General features: G+C 39.1%; 1 protein-coding gene across 4 annotated transcripts in view; it reads right to left on the bottom strand.

Annotated features, from left to right (window-relative positions):
* PEX7 (peroxisomal biogenesis factor 7) overlaps positions 1 to 19,528 on the bottom strand; it is an 86,251-nt gene that overhangs the window by 55,321 nt on the left and 11,402 nt on the right. For all 4 annotated transcript variants that reach the window (XR_004267763.1, XR_004267762.1, XM_032274667.1 and 1 more), the window contains exons 4-5: positions 5,933 to 6,010; positions 5,447 to 5,555 (exon numbers count right to left, since the gene is read on the bottom strand). Coding sequence is in view for 2 of the 4 variants with exons in the window: in XM_032274667.1 (XP_032130558.1) it covers positions 5,447 to 5,555; positions 5,933 to 6,010 (187 nt within the window). In the remaining 2 variants the exon portion in view is untranslated. The remainder of the gene's footprint in view (positions 1 to 5,446; positions 5,556 to 5,932; positions 6,011 to 19,528) is intronic.

Raw genomic sequence — 19,528 nt, forward strand, 5'->3', positions numbered from 1 at the left:
GAGACAGATTCTGTCTCAAAAAAAAAAATGTATATATATATATATAAAAAATTAAAATTATATATAAAAATTATTTTATAGATAGATATAGATATAGATAGATAGATTCATGAGCTACTTGGTGGCCACATGTCTTACTGTATGGAGAAGCCAGTCTGCAGAGTCAGGTGAACAAGTAGGGAAAAGTCCAGATGAGAGACAGAACATGACCTGGGGCCTTTCAAGCAGCCCTTCCCTTTCTGCGATATGCTTTTTAACAAATTTTGCAAAGATCTAACATAGTCCCAGTTCTATCACTTGTAGGCAAAGGAAATTACTCACTATCATAAGGGAGTGAAGGGTATTCTCCTGAGGCTTCAGTCTCCTGAAGCTAGCTCCAAAGAAAACCATTTGATTAAGCGCCAGGCTTCCATTAAAATATACAAAATGGCTAAATAATATATACTAGCTTTCAGGAATTTATATCTAACACTAGGTTGAAACTATAAACTCTGTTATAGCTAGAGCATTGTCTCAAGATCAATAAGCTTGGGTTCACCCTAATAATATATGAGTATGTGAATTGATTTAAAGTACCAAAAGAGGCCAGGCATCGTGGCTCACACCTGTAATCCTGACACTTTGGGAGGTCAAGGTAGGTAGATCATTTGAGTTCAGGAGTTTCAGACCCACCTGGGCAACCACATAATCCTGTCTCTACAGAAAATACAAAATTAGTCAGGCTTAGTAGCATGCACCTGTAGTCCCAGCTACTCAGGAAGCTGAGGTGAGAGGATTACTTGAGCCTAGAAGGTGGAGGCTGCAGTAAGCTGAGATTGTGCCACTGCATTCCAGCCTGGGTGACAGAGCCAGACTCTGTCTCAAAAAAATAAAAATAAAAAAATTTACAAGTACCAAAACATTATAGTGAAAGCGGACTAGGAGATTACGAACTATTATTGTAGCAATAATATGAATGAGTCTCACAAAAGATAATGCTGTGAAAGAAACCAGACACAAAGGTATGAAAATAAGTAACATGAATCCATGTTATTGGAAGGCCACAGTGGTCACCTGGGGTGGGAGGTGGTGAGAAATGGCTACAAGGATGGGAAGAGGCCCTCTGGGAATGTTCTGTATCTTCATCTGGGTGCCAGTTACAAGGATGTGTTCATTGTAAGAATTTGCCAAATTGTATGCTAAGATTATGTACTGTTCAATATGTGTACTATGCTTCAACAGAAGATTAAACAACACAACAACAAAGGTTATATCTCTGGCACAACAGTTCTGTTCCATACCACCATTTTCATGCAATATATAAAAAAAAAAAAAAAAAAAAAAAGAGCCATGGCTTGAGCTGTCCCCTCTTGCAGTTAATTTAACAGGCACAAAAATGTGAAGACTGCTGGGCAGGAGCTGAGAATTCCACTTCCTTGACAGCAACTCCTGACGCAACCATTTGGCACCTTGTCCTCGCCATTTTGTTTTCCAGGTAGAAAACAGGTCTTCTGACCAAATGGTACAATGACTCATTCAACTCTTTCAGCTGCCAGGACAACTGCATTTGTGCTGTTTTTTAAATTGAATTTTCTAGACAATTGGCCTTTCATTGACAGGCAGACGTTTATCAGGGGCCTGTGATGGTGCCATAGACTCACCTGAATTGCCAGATTCTCTTATCAGTTACAGACCTGCCACTGACAGAACCAGTGATTTTTTTTTTTTTTTTTTTTTTTTAACTGAGACAGAAACTCTGTTGCCCAGACTGGAATACAGTGGCGCGATCTCGGCTCACTGCAACCTCTGCCTCCCGGGTTCAAGGGATTCTCCTGCCTCAGCCTCCCAGAAGCTGGGATTACAGGTGCCCACCACCACGCCCAGCTAATGTTTCTGAGTTTTTAATAGAGACGGAGTTTCACCATGTTGGTCAGGCTAGTCTCCAACTCCTAACCTCAAATGATCTGCCCGCCTTGGCCTCCCAAAGTGCTGGGATTACAGGCATGAGCCACTGTGCCCAGCCAGAACCAGTGAATTTAAATGTACAACATGGACGAGGAAGTTACTATGCTGGCTGTTACTATGTCTAATTTCAAACTGCAGCAGGTAAGAAGTTGCATAAGGAGAATGAGTGTAAACACAGAATCTAAAACTGGGAAGTGAACTGAGTAGCAAAAGGGTACTTTGGGGCCAATGTAATATAACTTAACCAAAATGCTCTGTACCTCTCAGATGTAATATAACTTTTTCTGACAATAGAATGAGGTGTGCTTTAACTACTGAATCCCACACATTCAGGCATGGTTATGACTTACACAATTAGATGGGGTCTGTGACAACAATAATTTAGTTTTATATGATTCCAAAGATAATTTACTTCATATTAATCCTCTTCATAAAAAGATCTCAAATATTCTTCCCTTCTATCTCATATAATTTAGAAATATGAATTCTGTACCAACACAACTACCATGAATTAGGCAAAATATAGTGTCTTTAGGGAACTCTGCTATGGAAGGTAAATCTAGATCTATTCATAGTTCTCTAAAACTTCCCCCATTTTGGCCTGTCTTAATTTAGCTAACGATAACAAATTTGATTCTAGATTTGCAAAACTATAGAACCTTGAAGGTGACTAAATTCTTGGAGTAAACTAAATGCTACATTCTCGTATCTTATATTAAAATATAAATTGTTGTAATCAGTTGAAAGATATACTTAACTGTATGTGTGCAACAGGATTAGACATAAAAATACATCTTGACTGCCTATCACATAAGCTTCCACCATGAAAAACAAGTATTTTACAACTATGGGTTCCATACTACAAACTTTGCAGTTGAGATTATTTTATGCAAAGATTATGTTATGACTTATAACATGCACTTGTCTGTAAGCAAGAAGACAAAGCAAGAGAATTAATAAAGATAAACTCACTAACAAAACTGAGAAAAAACTAAGCAGTTCTCAAACTAAAGAACCCACTTTTCTGAATTCAGCACTGAAACCATTCTGTAGGTTTCTCGGAAAAAAAAAAAGAGTTGAGTATATGCCTTCGAAAACAGACACGCAATTCCTATTACCTCAAATAGAACTAAGCTGTCAAGTTGGCATCTCAAACAGAGCTCTTCCATAGACTAGTACAGTGCTTCCCAAATTGGGCTGCTCACTAGATTCAGCTGGGATTTAAAAATATACCTCAGAGAGGTATTCTGTCTTTTTATTCAGTAAGACTAAGATGAAGCCCAGAATTCTGCTGCTGTTTTTTTAAGCTCACCCAATGGTTCTGGTGATTAGCGAGATTTTAGAATCACTGGACTAGTATGTTACTAGTCCATGCATTCCAGAGTCTGCCTACAGCAAGTTACTCTAGAGCTCTGTTCTAGGAGTTTTAGTTCTCAGATAAGCACTAACTGTCCATTGTTATAGCACATATACACTGCAAAGGCCATTCTGATGGTCCTCAAATATGCTCTGTTCTCTCCACACTCCAACTTTTGCCTCCTGCTTCTCATTTCCTAACTCTTACTTATTCATAAGGCATCAGCTTAGACAGGGAAGTGACCTGAACAGCCAACCGTGACAAGCTCAGGAATTTATTTATGCATTTCCACAGAATTCTGGGCACACTTGTTAATAATAAGAGGTAACACTTAAGGCCGGGTGCAGTGGCTCATACCTGTAATCCCAACACTTCGGGAGGCTGAGACAGGAAGACTGCTTGAGCCCAGGAGTTCTATACCAGACTGGGCAACACAGTGAAACCCTGTCTCTACCAAAACTACAAAAATTAGCCGGGCATGGTGACGTGTGCCTGTGGTCCCAGCTAGTAGGCTGAGGTGGGAGGATTGTTTGAGCCCGGGAAGCAGAGATTTCAGTGAGCTGAGATGGCACCACGGCACTCCAACCTGGGCAACAGAGCCAGACCCTGTCTCAAAAAAAAAAAAAAAAAAGGTAATACAGAGTGTTTACTCTACCAGTCACTGTTCTAACTAAGCCCTTTATGTACATTAGCCAATTAATCCTCCTCGAAGCTTCATGATGTAGATACCATTATCACCCTGATTTTAGAAATGAGGAATGAGGAGACAGAGGTTAAGCAGCATGACCAAAGAACGTCTCATAACAGCAGGAAAGTAGAACTTGACCCGAGGCAGTCCAGCTCCAGAATCCTTGTTCCTGAACACTGTGCTATATTACCTCTCCTTCAAAGAACTTCACAGTCTTTATCATTAGCTGCTTCTAGTTTTTGTCTTAGCATCCCTCTTTCCTACTGGACTACATGCTCTAGGAGGGCAGGAACTCCATCTGTTTTCCTCGCTGAATCTCCAGTGCCCAGTAAATGATGGACATTCAATAAATATCTGACTGGTTTACTGGCAATGTCCTTCTCAACAATCAAAATGAACTCAGATATGTTTTAAAAATTCAAATAAGATGATTACTCCCGTATCGAATTTAATAACAATTAAAAATATTTTAGTGTTTGGCTCTGTAAGGCATTCGGCTATGTAAAAGAATACACAAGTGTTACAGGAAATGTATGAAAACAAGGGAAGCAAAGATGATCTAAGCACTGCATTTGCTTACAAACGAATGGTACATAGCTCAGTAAATAAATGCTCTTGTGTTTGAAATGGCTAAGGCACAATGAGAATTCTGGAGCTTGCCTTGGCTTTTTACTATACCAAAGCTCCTTCCAGTATTTTTGCAGAGTGGAAGAAGAACTTTGAATCTTTTAAAAAGTACTAAGTAGACTAACATTTGTAAATCATCACAAAGGATTATTTCAGGAAAATAGCAAATGTTTGATAAATCAATCTTCCAATGAGTTTCCCAAGTCATAAAAATTGGCAGAAAACAGCTTTACTGTATCCATTTCCCAAGAAAAGCTTTTAAAGAATATATTTTGGAGCTTACAGGTCCAGTACCTGATTTTCATTAAATCCCCTCTGATTCATCTGAAGGCTTAGATGTGCAGCAAATTTAGTGAATACTGGCCCCTTACAGGTGCTCTGATTTACTACAATAGCTTTATTTACCAATTATAAGCCAATGATACAATTTTTACTCACAAGGCCAGACTACCCAGTTCCAAGCTCAACCTGCTCATTGACAAACAGATGCGTGTCTCAGAGGTTCTGTAACAGTGTTCTAAAACAAAACTCAAGACCTTCTTTTTCAAACATAGATCATATCTCAGTTATAACATTATCATCCACGAATTTGTCCTTGCCAGAAACCGAGGAATTATTCTTTAGGAGCTGGAATCATCAAAAAGTAACCTGAACCTCAGCTAATAATTCTTGTCAAGAGGCTGACAAAGAAGGAAAGTCTTAAGAGCACAAAAGAATAGTAAGACTACTGTTTTCTCTCTGAATCTAAGGTACACAGCGCCACCTAATGGGAAAAACAATGCCACCTATTCACTACAAGTAGGGCTTTTCGCAAATACAGAATTATTTACCTGAGGCTGAAGCAAAACAACCAGGGATGTGGGGAGACCAGATTGTGCTATAAATGACATTTTCATGGCCTCTAAAGGTGCACAGAGACTTTCCAACAGTTGGATCCCACTACAAATAAATGAATAGATCAATTACTCAAGAGGGATAAATTCAAATTTATGCTTTTACACATATTATTTATACCCATAAACAATATACATTTATATATACATGTACAATATACATGCAGATATCAAGGATTTTTAAAGCTCTATTTTTATATAAAGCAAGATGGTATTTAAGGGCCAAACTAATGCTGAGCTAACTATTAGTTTGCAGCCAAAAGATTACAAAATGTTAAGTTCTAATAAATGTTTTGATTTTTTTAAAGAAAATCAGCTGTCCAATCATAAAGCTACAGAATTATGTTTGGAAAAGAAAAAAAGATTCAGTGGAAGCTCTAGAGGAGGGAATATTTGTTTTTGAATATAATAATGCTAACATACCAATTTGACAGTTTGATCCCATGAGCCAGACACGACAAGCTGTTCACCTCTGGTTTGGCTCCAATCAACACTATACACCTAAAAACATTTGAAAATATTTAGAAAGCAAAAGAGCATCAAGTTCAACACTGCATTTTATCTCTTGTTATATAACAGTGAAAGGCAGAACAACTAATTCACTATGTCAAAACATCAAATAATTCCTAACCATCTCAACACGGTGTCTGAGAAATGAAAAGTTGATCTTGCCCATTCCTCCAGACTTATTCCTTACACATAAGATTCCATTTTGCTTTAATAGAATTCTACAGAATACTTCCAAACCTTCTTCACTAAAACAAATTATACATGTTTTAAAACCTACCAACAAATCACTGTTTGCAGCTCCACGAAGAAATGTCAAAGCAGATTAGAAAGTTAGTCATCTAAAAAAGCTTGCGGGGTCAATGTTTATCGGAAAGCATTAAAATTCAATTAATATCCCTATCTGGCCTTTCTTAGAAAAAGCTTGCAGGAACCAGGTGGTCCTTCCAGATCTCTTGGTAAACAGTTTTAGTTATCCAATGCTGCCATTCTAATGTATGCTTCACTCCTCTCAAGAAACCATTTCACATGAACCATACGAAAACTTTTGGAAACGTTTTCATTCTTTCCTTTTATATAACAGATTATACACAGATCACTCCTGTAAACTAAGTTCAACAAAATATGTGAATAATTATACTTTATGAAATTAGTCCTGACAGGGACCTGAGTATATGCCTTTCATATGATCAGTCAGCAGGTGACTTTGAATCTTATTACTCTCCCCAACATATAGGTAGGAAGTATGAGTATCTGGGCTTAAGTCACTTAAGTGTGGGTTACTTGCTCTCTGCTGCCCACTACTATGTTGAGCCATGTTGGAGGCCGAGGAAAAAAAAATCAGTAATACTAATCCTGTCTTTATTTAAACTGTTGATGCTTTGTCACTTGTAGGCAGAATCTTAAAAAGTCAAACTTAGAGAAACATACGGTAGAATAGTGTTTGCCAGGGGCTGGGGGTGGGGGAAATGAGGCTATATCAATCAAAGGATACAAACTTTTAGTTATAAGATGAATACTCTCTAGAGATTCAATGTACAGCATGGTAACTATAATAAATAATAATGTATTACTGAATACTTGAAATTGTATACTTGAAATTTACTGAGAGTAGATCTTAAATGTTCTGACCTCACACACAAAAAATGGTAACTATTCAAGTGATGGATATGCTAATTAGCTTGATTGTAGGAATCATTACTCAAGATATACTTAGATCAAAACACTAAGCTGTACAACTTAGTTTTGTTTTGTTTTTTGTTTCCTGAAACAGGGTATTGCTCTGTTGCCCAGGCTAGAGTGCAGTGGCACAATCTCGGATCACTGCAGCCATGACGTCCTGGGCTCAAGCGGTCCTCCCACCTCAGCCTCTTAAGTAGCTGGAGTCATGCTTTCATGCCACCACACCCAGTTAATTTTTTTTTTTTTTTTTTTTTTTGTAGAGACAGTATCTCACCATATTGCCCAGGCTGGTCCCAAACTCCTAGGCTTAAGGAGTCCTACCACCTCGGCCTCCCAAAGTGCTAGGATTACAGGTGTGAGCTACCGTGCCCAGCTTACAAATTTTTATTTGCCAATCATAATAAACCTGGAAAAAAGTTTAATAAAATTATATTAAGCTTCAAAAAAAGAAAAAATAAATAAAATATTGATATTTTGTTCATCATAAGTTTTGGCATTAATTTTTATTTTTAAAAACATTATATTAACAAATTATATTGCTTATCAAGTTTTTTGGGGCCCCCTTAAATTGTGTATCCAAAGTGAGTGCCTCATACATCCTACCCTAGTCCTGGCCCTGCTGCTGCCCATATTCATGCAAAAGACAGAGGAGTAGCTGGAACATTAAAGGAAGCACAATCCAGCAGGAGACGGCAGCTATGAAGGGAATAGACGGGGCAGTGAAAACCAAAGAGCTGCCCTGGCCATCTGTTAGTTACAGATAGAAAAAAGACTGGTTTGGAAGCAATCACTGAAGATCTTGAGAGCTAAAGAAAGAGTTTGATTTTATCCTCTAAATTTCTCCTATAAATGGCCATATAGTAAATGGTAACTTTCTTCAAAAAAGGTACATTTCTTCTATAAAGGGCCATATGGTAAATATTTTAGACTTTCCAGGCTATTTGATCACTGTCACAACTACTAAACCCAGATCTTATAGCACAACAAGCAGCCATAATCGATATTGAATGAATGGGCATGGCCTGGTTCCAATAAAACTTTATTTGTAAATCGAATTTCAGGCCAGATTTGGCCCTGGCCCACGTGTTATAGTTTGCCAGTCTCTGCGCTAGGCTAATGTAAACAGTCAAAAATAAAAATAGCAAACCTTTATTGAATACTCTGAGTGCCAGATGCTGCTGCTAAGGACTTTATGTATTTTATTTCATTTAATCTTCATTTATATGAAGTAGATACTATGTCAAGGCCCAGGAAGGTTAAATTACTTGTCCAGAGCCCCAAAGCTAGTAAGGGGCAGAGATGAAATCTGAACCTGGGCAGCCTAATTGCAGAGACCACCCTTAATTGCTATGCTAGGCTATCTATACAGTATGCTACTTGAGGGCACTGTTGAATCAGAACTTCTTGGCTACCTTAAGCCATGATATCAAGGAAATAAAGCTCTACCCTTGCTGGTATCACCCTTTACTGGAGATACATTTGGGCCCAGATTGATTCCATTGTGTTTTCATGAATTAGACATACACAAGATTTTAAAGCCCCTGTCCACTTGTGAATTTCCATTTATCCATCAAGATGTGGCCCCATTACATCCCTTATGAAATAAGCCTCCCCTGATAAGCCCTTCAGTGAGGCATATGCTGCCTTCTACGTACTCCAACAGCAGCTCACGCCTACTTCTAAATCAGCATTTGACATATTTTATTTACTAAAAAGAATGTTAAACAACTGTCATATCTGCTAGATTTTGGAGACTCCTAAGAGCAAACATCTTGTACACATATGTTCATCACAGTACAATAGGCACTCAAATGCTGGTTAAAATAATTTAACCAATTAAATTTTCTTGACACCCTCAATCATCGGTAGGTAGATACAGAGAACTACTAACTACATACTAGCATCATCAGTTCAGACTCTATTGCCTTCACACACTTCCAGTGTGATGCAGCAGGTAAAACCTTATGACTCCTCACCTTTTAAAACTGCAGGAGCCTCCATCAAAAGAGAATTCAGCTTGAATCAACACCAAAGACAGGAAGTAAGAAAACCATGCTGATGGCACTGCTGCTGCCAGCTATCTTCTGTTGCACAACCAAGTGGCAAGCATTAGGTCTCTATGACAGAGCTAACAGTAGGACATACATGGTGGTGAAGTTAAAAATGGGATAATAAAGAAGAAAATAGGCTAAGTGTGGTAGCTCACACCTGTAATCCCAGCACTTTGGGAGGCCAAGGCAGTTGGATCACTTAAGACCAGGAGTTCAAGACCAGCCTGGCCAACATGGTGAAACCCCATCTGTAGTAAACATATAAAACTTAGCCAGGCATGATGGTATGCGCCTGTAGTCCCAACTACTTGAGAGGCTGAGGCAGGAGAATTGCTCCTGGAAGGGAGAGGTGCAGTGAGCTGAGATCATGCCATTGCACTCCAGGCTGGGTGACAGAGTAAGACCCTGTGTCAAAAAAAAAGAAAAGGAAATAAAGGCAATTCAATTGATAAATACTTTATGTGTTTTACTATGTTTATAATATTAGGATATAGGAAAGGAACTAACAGATCAGGAAACAGCGTGGGTTTTTGTTTTTTTTTTAATTAGAAAAAGAATAACTACACCAGGCATGGTAACTCATGCCTGTAATCCCAGCAATTTGGGAGGCCAAGGCAAGAGGACTGCTTGAGGCCACAAGTTCAAGACCAGCTAGGGCAATGTGGCGAGACTCCAACTATATACAAAATTTAAAAATTAGGCAGGTGTGGTGACAGGTAACAGTGGTCCCAGCTACTCAGGTGGCTGGCGGGGGGAGGAGGACTTGAGCCCACAAGGTCAAGGTCAAGACAACAGTGAGCCATGATCATGCCACTGCATTCTATTCAGCCAGGGTAACAGAGAGAGACCCTGTCTCAAAAACAAAACAAAACAAAACAAATTATAGACATAAGCACAAAAGCGGTACTTGGATGGAAGATTCAGCTTGGTGCTCAGGAGGATTGAAGCCGGGCCCTGAGGGCTGGCTAAAATGTTAATAGGCAAAAAAGCAGAGGTGAAATAGTAACCAGAAAACTTCCCAAAAGACATACAGCACCCTAGGGGTCAGGGGTAGTAAACACTGCAAGATAACACCAAGGTTTCATGGTTGAGGGCTGTCAGTGACGGTGGCATTAATAAAAGTGAAACCGGCCGGGCGCGGTGGCTCAAGCCTGTAATCCCAGCACTTTGGGAGGCCGAGGCAGGTGGATCACGAGGTCAAGAGATCGAGACCATCTGGTCAACATGGTGAAACCCCGTCTCTACTAAAAATACAAAACATTAGCTGGGCATGGTGGTGCGTGCCTATAATCCCAGCTACTCAGGAGGCTGAGGCAGGAGAATTGCCTGAACCCAGGAGGCGGAGGTTGTGGTGAGCCGAGATCGCGCCATTGCACTCCAGCCTGGGTAACATGAGTGAAACTCCGTCTCAAAAAAAATAAATAAATAAAATAAAATAAAAATAATAAAAATGAAACACTGAAGGAAGGAAAATAATGTAATTTTATATATACTGTGTTTGAGGTGACAGTAAGACAGGGTTTGGGCATTAACCTCAAGCTCTGAAAAAAGTTCACAGCCAGAGAGATGTTTGGGAGACAGCAGAAAAGGGAAGAATGAATTTCATTATCCCAACCTCAACCAATTCACTCATCTATTCAACAAATATTTATTAGGCACCTACTATCTACTAGGCACGAGGAGAAAGGGGGCTAAAAATTTAGACAAGACCAGCCCCCATATTTTATTTTCGCAGCAGTAAACATGCTATAAATGTATAATTTAAAGTTGCAATTTTAAAAAAATCTACAAAGAAAAAGCAGAGTAAGGAAAATAGAAAATAATGACAAGGGCAGGGGGTCACTTCTCAACACAATGGTCAGAAAGACCTCTCTGTGCAGAGACTTAAGTGCAGTTAAACACTGAACTCTGCAGATATGAAATGAAAGGCTCAGGTTACAGAGAACAGGGAAATACCTTGAAGCAGGGAACAAGCTTACCAAATCTGGGAACAGCAAGGTTGAATAGTTGGGAGGGTAAGATCCTAAAGGGAATTTGTGTATGATTTCCCTTAGTTACAACCATCAACCATAAGTTACCACTTAGATTAGCATCCTTCTAACTGCTCTCCCCATCCATTTTTGTTTACTTCCAATCCATTATCCATACTACATAAAAAGTAATCTTTATAAAATACAAATTAAATGTCACTCCCCTGTACAAAGCCTTTCAGTGGTTTGCCAGTGTATGTAGCTCCTACAACTTAGCATCTTCGCTCGACATTATGTGAGATTCATCCATGTTGATTCTTATTACCCAAAGGTCAAAATCATGCAAAACTATGCATGACTTAGGGACGCATACACATGTAATAAAAATAGAAAGAAAAGCAAAAAAATACATAAATAGAAAATTCAGCCTAGCGGTTACTCCTAGGAAGAAAAAAAAAGGAGAGAGAGGAAGGATAGGACCAGAAAGGGTAACCAGGGGACGCCAGTGGTAAAGGTAATGTTTCATTTCTTAAGCTAGATGGTGAATGTGTGTGTTCAATACATCATTTTTATATCTTACATGTATTTTATAATGTATAAAATATTTCATAGACTTTTTAAACTGCAGTGTCTCTCCACTGATCTTAGCACAACGGCCAAAACACGGACAGCTCCAAGCACACAGGCTCTAGCCTTTCTGATCGAGGTGCTCTTTCATTTGCCTCTAACACTACCCTGGCCTCTCCACTTGAATAATTCATTCGTACTTCCCCTTTAGACCAAAGGATGCCCTCCCTGCCCCTTCCCCAGACAAATCCTCCCTTCCCACAGCACTGCATACATTCACAGTGCTTACCACATCAGACATTAGATAACCAGAAACCTGCCTCCCAAGACAGGGCAGGGAGTCCAGGAGGGCAAGGGCACACCTAATGTGTTCGTCTTCCTAGCTAGCCTGGTACAGTCTCTTGCATACAGCAGAGTTACTAAAGTTTCTGGAATGAAGGAAGGAAGAGAGAACAAATCTGAATGGAAAGCACATCTCCTATTAAGTCTACTCTTCCACCTCTTCCTTATTCCCAGCCTCCCCCTCCACTCCCACTCAAATAGTGGCCATGGCAAATGCACAAATTGAATATAAAAAGGAAGAGAGATACGCAGTGCTTGACTTTATGCTTTAAGAGCAGGGTCCTCTAGAGGCCTATCTTATGAAATTACTCTTGGCAGTGGTGAAGAAAATTAACCAGGAAAATGGAAAAAGAAAAAAACCCACTGCACAATGTTTTGTGCTGCTTTATGAAATCTGAACCTCATCAAAACTATGGTTTGAGAGGACAAATTTTATTACTGAAACCAATTCCCAAAGAGCTCGTCTTTAATCTATTGTAAAGTATTGCCCTTTTTAAGTTGGTCCATTTAATTAAAAATTGTCAAATAGAAACTATGTCCAGAATTTTGATTCTTATCTATATCAATACAAAGGAAAGGGACACTGACTTTTAATTACTGAGTGATTAGAAAGGGCTATATATTTAAGGTGAAACTTAAATTTTCTCTTTTTTTCCTATTTTGAGACAGGGTCTCACTCTGTTCCCCAGCTGGAGTGCAGTGGCATGAGCACAGCTCACTGCAGCCTCCACCTTCTGGGCTCAATCAATCCTCCCACCTCAGCCTCCCGAGTAGCTGGGACCACAGTTGCACACCACAACACCAGCTACTTTTTAATTTTTTTTGTAGAGATGAGATTTTACCATGTTACCCAGGCTGGTCTCTAAATCCTGAGCTCAGGTAATCCTTCTGCCTAGGCCTTCCAAAGTGCTGGGATTACATGCATGAGCCACCATACCCAGCCCTGAAACTTACATTTTCCAATTTTTTTTTAATGTGGAAATTTAAAAACATGCATAAAAGTAGACAGAATGGTATAATAAACCCCAGGCACCTATTACACACCTGCCATAACGATCAGCATGCTGCCCATCATGTTTCCTCTGTCCCATCATTGACTGAATGACTGACTGCTGGAGTATTTTAACATCAGGTCGTTTTTATCCCCAAATACTTCAACAGATAAGGCCTGTTCGTCTTTTTTACAGAAGCACAGGCCAGTTTCACACCAACAAGATTAAAAATGGCTACTTAATATCATTTAACACTCCGTCCTTATTCATATTTCCCTGACTGTCCCAAAAGTGTTTTGTTTTGCTTTGTTCACAGTCGGCTTATTTGAATCAGTATCCAAATAAGACCCACATTCTACGCTTAGCTGTTAAATCTCCTAAGTCTCTTCCAAGCTAGGACAGCCCTCATCCCCACATCTTGCTCTTCCTGCTCCTCATCCCATAATATTTATTTGTTGAAAAACACCAAGTTATTGTTCTTGTAGAATGCCCTACCTTCTGGATTATCCCAATTGTTTCCTCATGGTGGTAATTAACTTTTTACTCTGCCCTTCCATTTTCCTCTAAATTAGAAGTCAGATCTGGATGCTTAATCAGATTCAGTTCATTTTTTTTAGCTCCCAATTATATTAGGAGGCATATAATTTCTGGTTGACCCACTTTTAGTGATCCTAAGATTGTTCAGAGAATGTTTCAGTCTTAAACTAATGATTTTACCATCCACAATGATCCCTGCCTAGAATCATTATTTCATTAGGGGCTACTAAATGGTGATTTTCTGTTATTCCTTCTGCATTCATTAGCTAGAACTCTGTTATAAAGAACTTTTCTTATCAACTATTTTATAATACCACAATAAAACATACAAAAAAGGAAGGGTAAATGCCTTGATTCTTTACTTTTGTTTATCAGTTTTCAGAATAATGAGCTGGTTGTCCTAATAATCCTCAACATCCTCAAAATGTAGGTGACTACATTTTTCCTAATCACAACTCCATCTCCATGTAAGGACTGAAAATGTGTGTGTAGGGGGGGAGGGTGTTGAAATTTGCTTTCATTCTTTTGGATGTTCCAATAGTCTCATCTCCGGCCAATGAGAGTCCCTTCAAGTTTTCTCTTCCCTTTGATATGTCTCCAGTGGCCTTTCATAGCTCTCTTGCTTTCTGACACAAGAAGATGGCGTGCATTCCTGCCCAGTCCTAGAATAAATGACTTATCCAAAGACACTATTCCTTTTTGTGGCAAACAGTATTTAGAGACCATATTCAGGGTACTAAGAATATTCACTGCTACTTACTTGTCACTTCTTCTAAATCTTTATTGTACAAAAAACTAGGAAATATGTAGTTTTTTTAGACAGAGAAAAATAAATCGCAAGTTTATATGACTATTCCCCATTCAACTTTAAGATCATTTCTACATAACTTCTTTATACTCATGAGGCTTTTCTCTCACTTTAAAACTCACAGTTTCTAATAACATAATTACTGGTGTGCCTTATCCTACAATGTACATGAGTTTCAAAGTAACAATGTTAATTTTTTGAATGCAGTTTCAAATTTCTTTCCAATTCTTTGTTTGCTTTTGTTTCTTGAGACAAGAGTCTCACCCTGCCACCCAGGCTAGAGTGCAGAGGCACGATTTCACTCACTGCAACCTCTGCCACCCGGGTTCAAGCAATTCTCCTGCCTCAGCCTCCTGAGTAGCTGGGATTACAAGTGTGCACCACCACACCCAACTAATATTTATATTTTTAGTAGAGATGGGGTTTCACCATGTTGGCCAGGCTGGTCTCAAACGCCTGGCCTCAAGTAACCCACTCGCCTTGGTCTCCCAAAGTGCTAGGATTACAGGCGCGAACTACCAACCCAGCCCTAATTCTTTCTGTTTATCAGGCTTATTAGGAATGTATAATCACAACACTGGGTTTTTTAAGTCACTTGAAATAATTATTTTCAATACCTAGTTATGGCATCAATTTGATAGACCTTTAGATTAATGTGCTTGCTTTAAATTTTTAGCAATTGGTTTTTCCTTTCCAACTTATTAATACATTGTGATTTTTTTTTTTTTTTTTTAAGAGACAGTCTCACTCTGCTGCCCAGGCTGGAGTGCTGTGGTGTGATCTCAGCTCACAGCAACCTCTGCCTCCCTGGATCAAGTGATTCTCCTGTCTCCGCCTCCTGAGTAGCTGGGACAACAGGCGCACGCCACCACACCCAGCTTATTTTCATACTTTTAGTAGAGACGGGGTTTCACCATGTTGGCCAGGATGGTCTTGATCTCTTGACCTCATGATCCACCTATCTTGGCCTCCAAAAGTGCTGGGATTACAGGCGTGAGCCACTGCGCCCAGCCCATTGGGATTCCTAATTACTTAAGAATTTCAATGGTTCCAAGGTCAGAACTATAACACAAGTTATATTTGAAGAAATCTTATTTCCATTCTAGTGCCCTTTCCCCTGCTTTCTCCCTTACCTCCTTTCAAGGTAACTATTTTTATTACTTTTTAAATTATCTTTCCATTGTTTCTTTTTGAAATGTATATATACCATATTTATAATATATATATGGTATGTACTTTTTAAATATAGAAGCGTAGCATATAACAGGTATATAACTACATATATAAAAGAGGCATATAATTACATATATATAACAGCATACTATATACCTGTTACATAGCATGCTTCTATTCCTCTCTTTACATAAAACATAAATTTTAGATATATTTACATAGCTCTGCCAATAACTTCACTTCAACTTAGCTTGCAGCAAAACCAAACATAATTTTTAGTTTCATATAAGTTTAAATTATCAAATAAGATTTCATAATTCCCCTACATATGCTTGCTAACAGATTCTAAAATCAGAGACATGGAATTTTAACTTCTATCTACAATTCACTAACTCACTTCAGAGACATGCATAGTGTTTATATTACAAATAAGTGCAGCAAAAATAAATTTTTTTTAAAAAGAAAAAGAGACATGCATAGTGTTGACACCTACACTTTGTGTATGAGAGAGACTATAGATATAGTAGCAATAGTCATGCTTGAAAAGTCCTTCTCCATCTGAACACATTCTATTATAGTTTCCATCTATTTAAAACTATCATTTTCTCTTCTTTAAAAAATTTTAGAAAGCACTGAGGTTAAATAATGTGTTGGGAATAATGATTTTGCAAGGTAAATCAAATCACTCCTTTTATTAAAGATTTTTTAAATCTACATTTTGAATATTGCAATCCCCAAATTATTAGATAACACACATATCAAGGTCATTTGAATTGAATGTTTATCAAGTCAAGGAAGTGGCTTCCAAACCATGCTGGACATTGGAATCACCTGGGAATCTTTAAGTAATAATGATGTCTGGCTCCAACCCCCAGACATTGTGATCTGGGCATGAAGATTTTTAAAAGCTCCTGGCTGGACATGGTGGCTTATGCCTGTAATCCCAGCACTCTGGGAGGCCAGGGCGGGAGGATCAAGAGGTAAGGAGTTTGAGACCAGCCTGGCCAACATGGTGAACTCCAGTCTCTACTAAAAATACAAAAAGTAGCCAGGCATAGTGGTACACACCTGTAATCCCAGCTACTCAGGAGGCTGAGGCAGAATTGCTTGAACCCAAGAGGTGGAGACTGCAGTGCGCTGAGATCACACCATTGCATTCCAGCCTGGGCAAGAGAGCAAGACTTTGTCCCAAAAAAAAAAAAAAAAAAAAAAAAAATTTTTTTAAAAGCTCCCAAAGTGATGTTAATCTGTTACAAAGTTTAAGAACCACAGACTTAAGACTGGGTACAGTGGCTCACACCTCTAATCCCAGCACTTTGGGAGGCTGAGGCAGGCAGAACACCTGAGGTCAGGAGTTCGAGACCAGCCTGACCAACATGGTGATACCCTATCTCTACTAAAAATACAATATTAGACAGGTGTGGTGGTGCATGCCTGTTATTCCAGATACCTGGGAGACTGGGACAGGAGAATCACTTGAACCCGGAAGGCAGAGGTTGCAGTGAGCTGAGATCGCGCCACTGTACTCCAGCCTGGGCAACAAGAGCGAAACGCCATCTCAAAAATAAAATAAAATAAAATAAAACTACAGAGTTAAGCCTTTGCACACCTTTTTTATGTTAAGTATTGAAATTCCAAATGGCGAATTATAGTCTAGTCCTACCTAATAGCTAATATCTGAAGAAGTGAATTGAGTAGAAAATGGGTAATACTTACCTACCTATATATGTCCTGTTTTCTGCTCACAGTGTGTGGCCCAAAATCTACACAATCCATCTTTCTCCAGAATTTTCAAAGCATAAAGTCCAACCCCCACCATCCAGGTATTTAAGGCCCATCGGGATAAAATCCTTACCCACCTCCGTTACCTCATCTCCTACTACACACACTCTATGCTCCAGGCACATGAAAGGACATGTGGTTGTATGAACACGTCACCCTCTTTCACAAGTCTTAACTTTTGTAGATGCTCTTCTCCATCAGAAATGTCCTTTTCAGTTGGATGTGGTAGCTCATGCCTGTAATCCCAGCACTCTGGAGGCCAAGGCAAATAGATTGCTTAAGCCCAGGAGTTTATGACCAGCCTGGGCAACATGGAGAAACCCCAACTCTACAAAAAATCCAAAACTTAGCCTGGCATGGTGGCACAGAACTGTAGCCCCAGCTACTTGGGAGGTTGAGGAAGGAGGATTGCTTGAGCTCAGGAGGCCAGAGGACTGCTTGCCTCAGGAATCAGAGGTTGCAGTGAGCTGGGCAACAGAGTGAGACTCCATCTCAAAATGAAAACAAAACAACAAAAAAAGAAATGTCCCTTTCCCTTTGAGCTGCCTAGCAAACTACTAACTGCCCAAGACTCAGGCCAAATAGCACCTCTTCTGTGGCAGTCCCTGGTTCTCCTCTCTGTGTATCTTCTAGACTCCTCTTTTCAACATCTGTCATGTTGTACTGAATGGTTGGGTTTTGTGGGTTTTTTTTTTAATTACATGGGACCCTAAATGGTTTGTTTGCATGTCCCAAAACTACAACCAGATAACAGCACGAGTCTTATTTACACCTGCATCGTCAAAGCCCAGCACATACCTGGCGTATCATATGTGCTACAAGTATAAACAGCTCTGCCTTTTTAATACAAGTCTAAACTTTAAAATATAAAACAAAGCCAAAAGAAGGTAAATGCTTTTAAAACATGAAAATTGAAAAGTGATGACATATCACATCCTAATGGAAGTAAAATCCAAAAAGTGAGAATTGATTCAACTGACATCTAACTAGAAACTATTTTTCTGTACAATCACAATGTTTACAGGAAAAAGCTTTAAACTGCTATTATAAATTGCAATAAAATCTTACTGCATTAACCCACTGCAAAATGAATGGCTAGGCATGACTAAATATGCAAAAGGAAATATATCAAGTCCAACTATTTCCTCAATTTTTAAAAAAGAAAAAAAAAACGGGATAAAAAGAAAGAAGAAAAAGGCCTTCAGTTGATAAATCCATTGTGCAGTTTTAAACATAAATGCATTTCTGAAGAAAACACACTGGTTTTAAATGCAGGACTGGTTGTCATTCTGAGTTAATACTTTTTATTGGTACGGGATATGGTTTGGCTTTGTGTCCCCATCCAAATCTCACCTTGAATTGTAATCTCCACGTGTTGAGAGGGGGACCTGGTGGGAGGTGACTGGATCATGGCTGCAGTTTCTCCCATACTGTTCCAGTGATCATGAGTTTTCACGACATCAGATGGTTTTAAAAGTGGCTGTTTCCCCTGCTCTCTCTCTCCTGTCACCTTCTGAAGGTGTCTGCTTCCTCTTCACCTTCCACCATGATTGTAAGTTTCCTAAGGCCTCCCTAACCATGTGAAACTATGAGTCAATTTAACCTCTTTCCTTTACAAATTACCCAGTCTCAAGTATTTCTTTATAACAGTGTGAAAAAGGACTAATACAGAGAATTGGTACCAAGATAGTGATGTACTGCTATAAAGATAATCTGAAAATGTAAAAGCAACTTTGGAACTGGGTAATAGGCAGAGGTTGGAACAGTTTGAGGGTTCAGAAGAAGGCAGCAAGATGTGGAAAAGTTCGGAACTTCCTAAAGACTTCTTGAATGGTTCGGAACAAAATGCTAATATTGATATGAACAATGAAGTTCAGGCTGAGATAGTCTCAAATAGAGATGAAGAACTTATTGGGAACCAGAGTAAAGGTCAGTCATGCTATGCTTCAGCAAAGAGACTGGTGGCATTTTGCCCCTGCCCTAGAGATCTATGGAAGTTTAAACTTGAGAGAGATGACTTAGGGTATCTGGCAGAAAAGATTTGTAAAGACCACAGCATTCAAGAAATGGCCCGGTTGTTTCTAAAAGTGTATAGTCACATGCATTCA

Source organism: Sapajus apella, unplaced genomic scaffold (assembly GCF_009761245.1).
Source record: "Sapajus apella isolate SASKATOON/1434 unplaced genomic scaffold, GSC_monkey_1.0 scaffold6, whole genome shotgun sequence".
Lineage (NCBI taxonomy): Eukaryota > Metazoa > Chordata > Mammalia > Primates > Cebidae > Sapajus > Sapajus apella.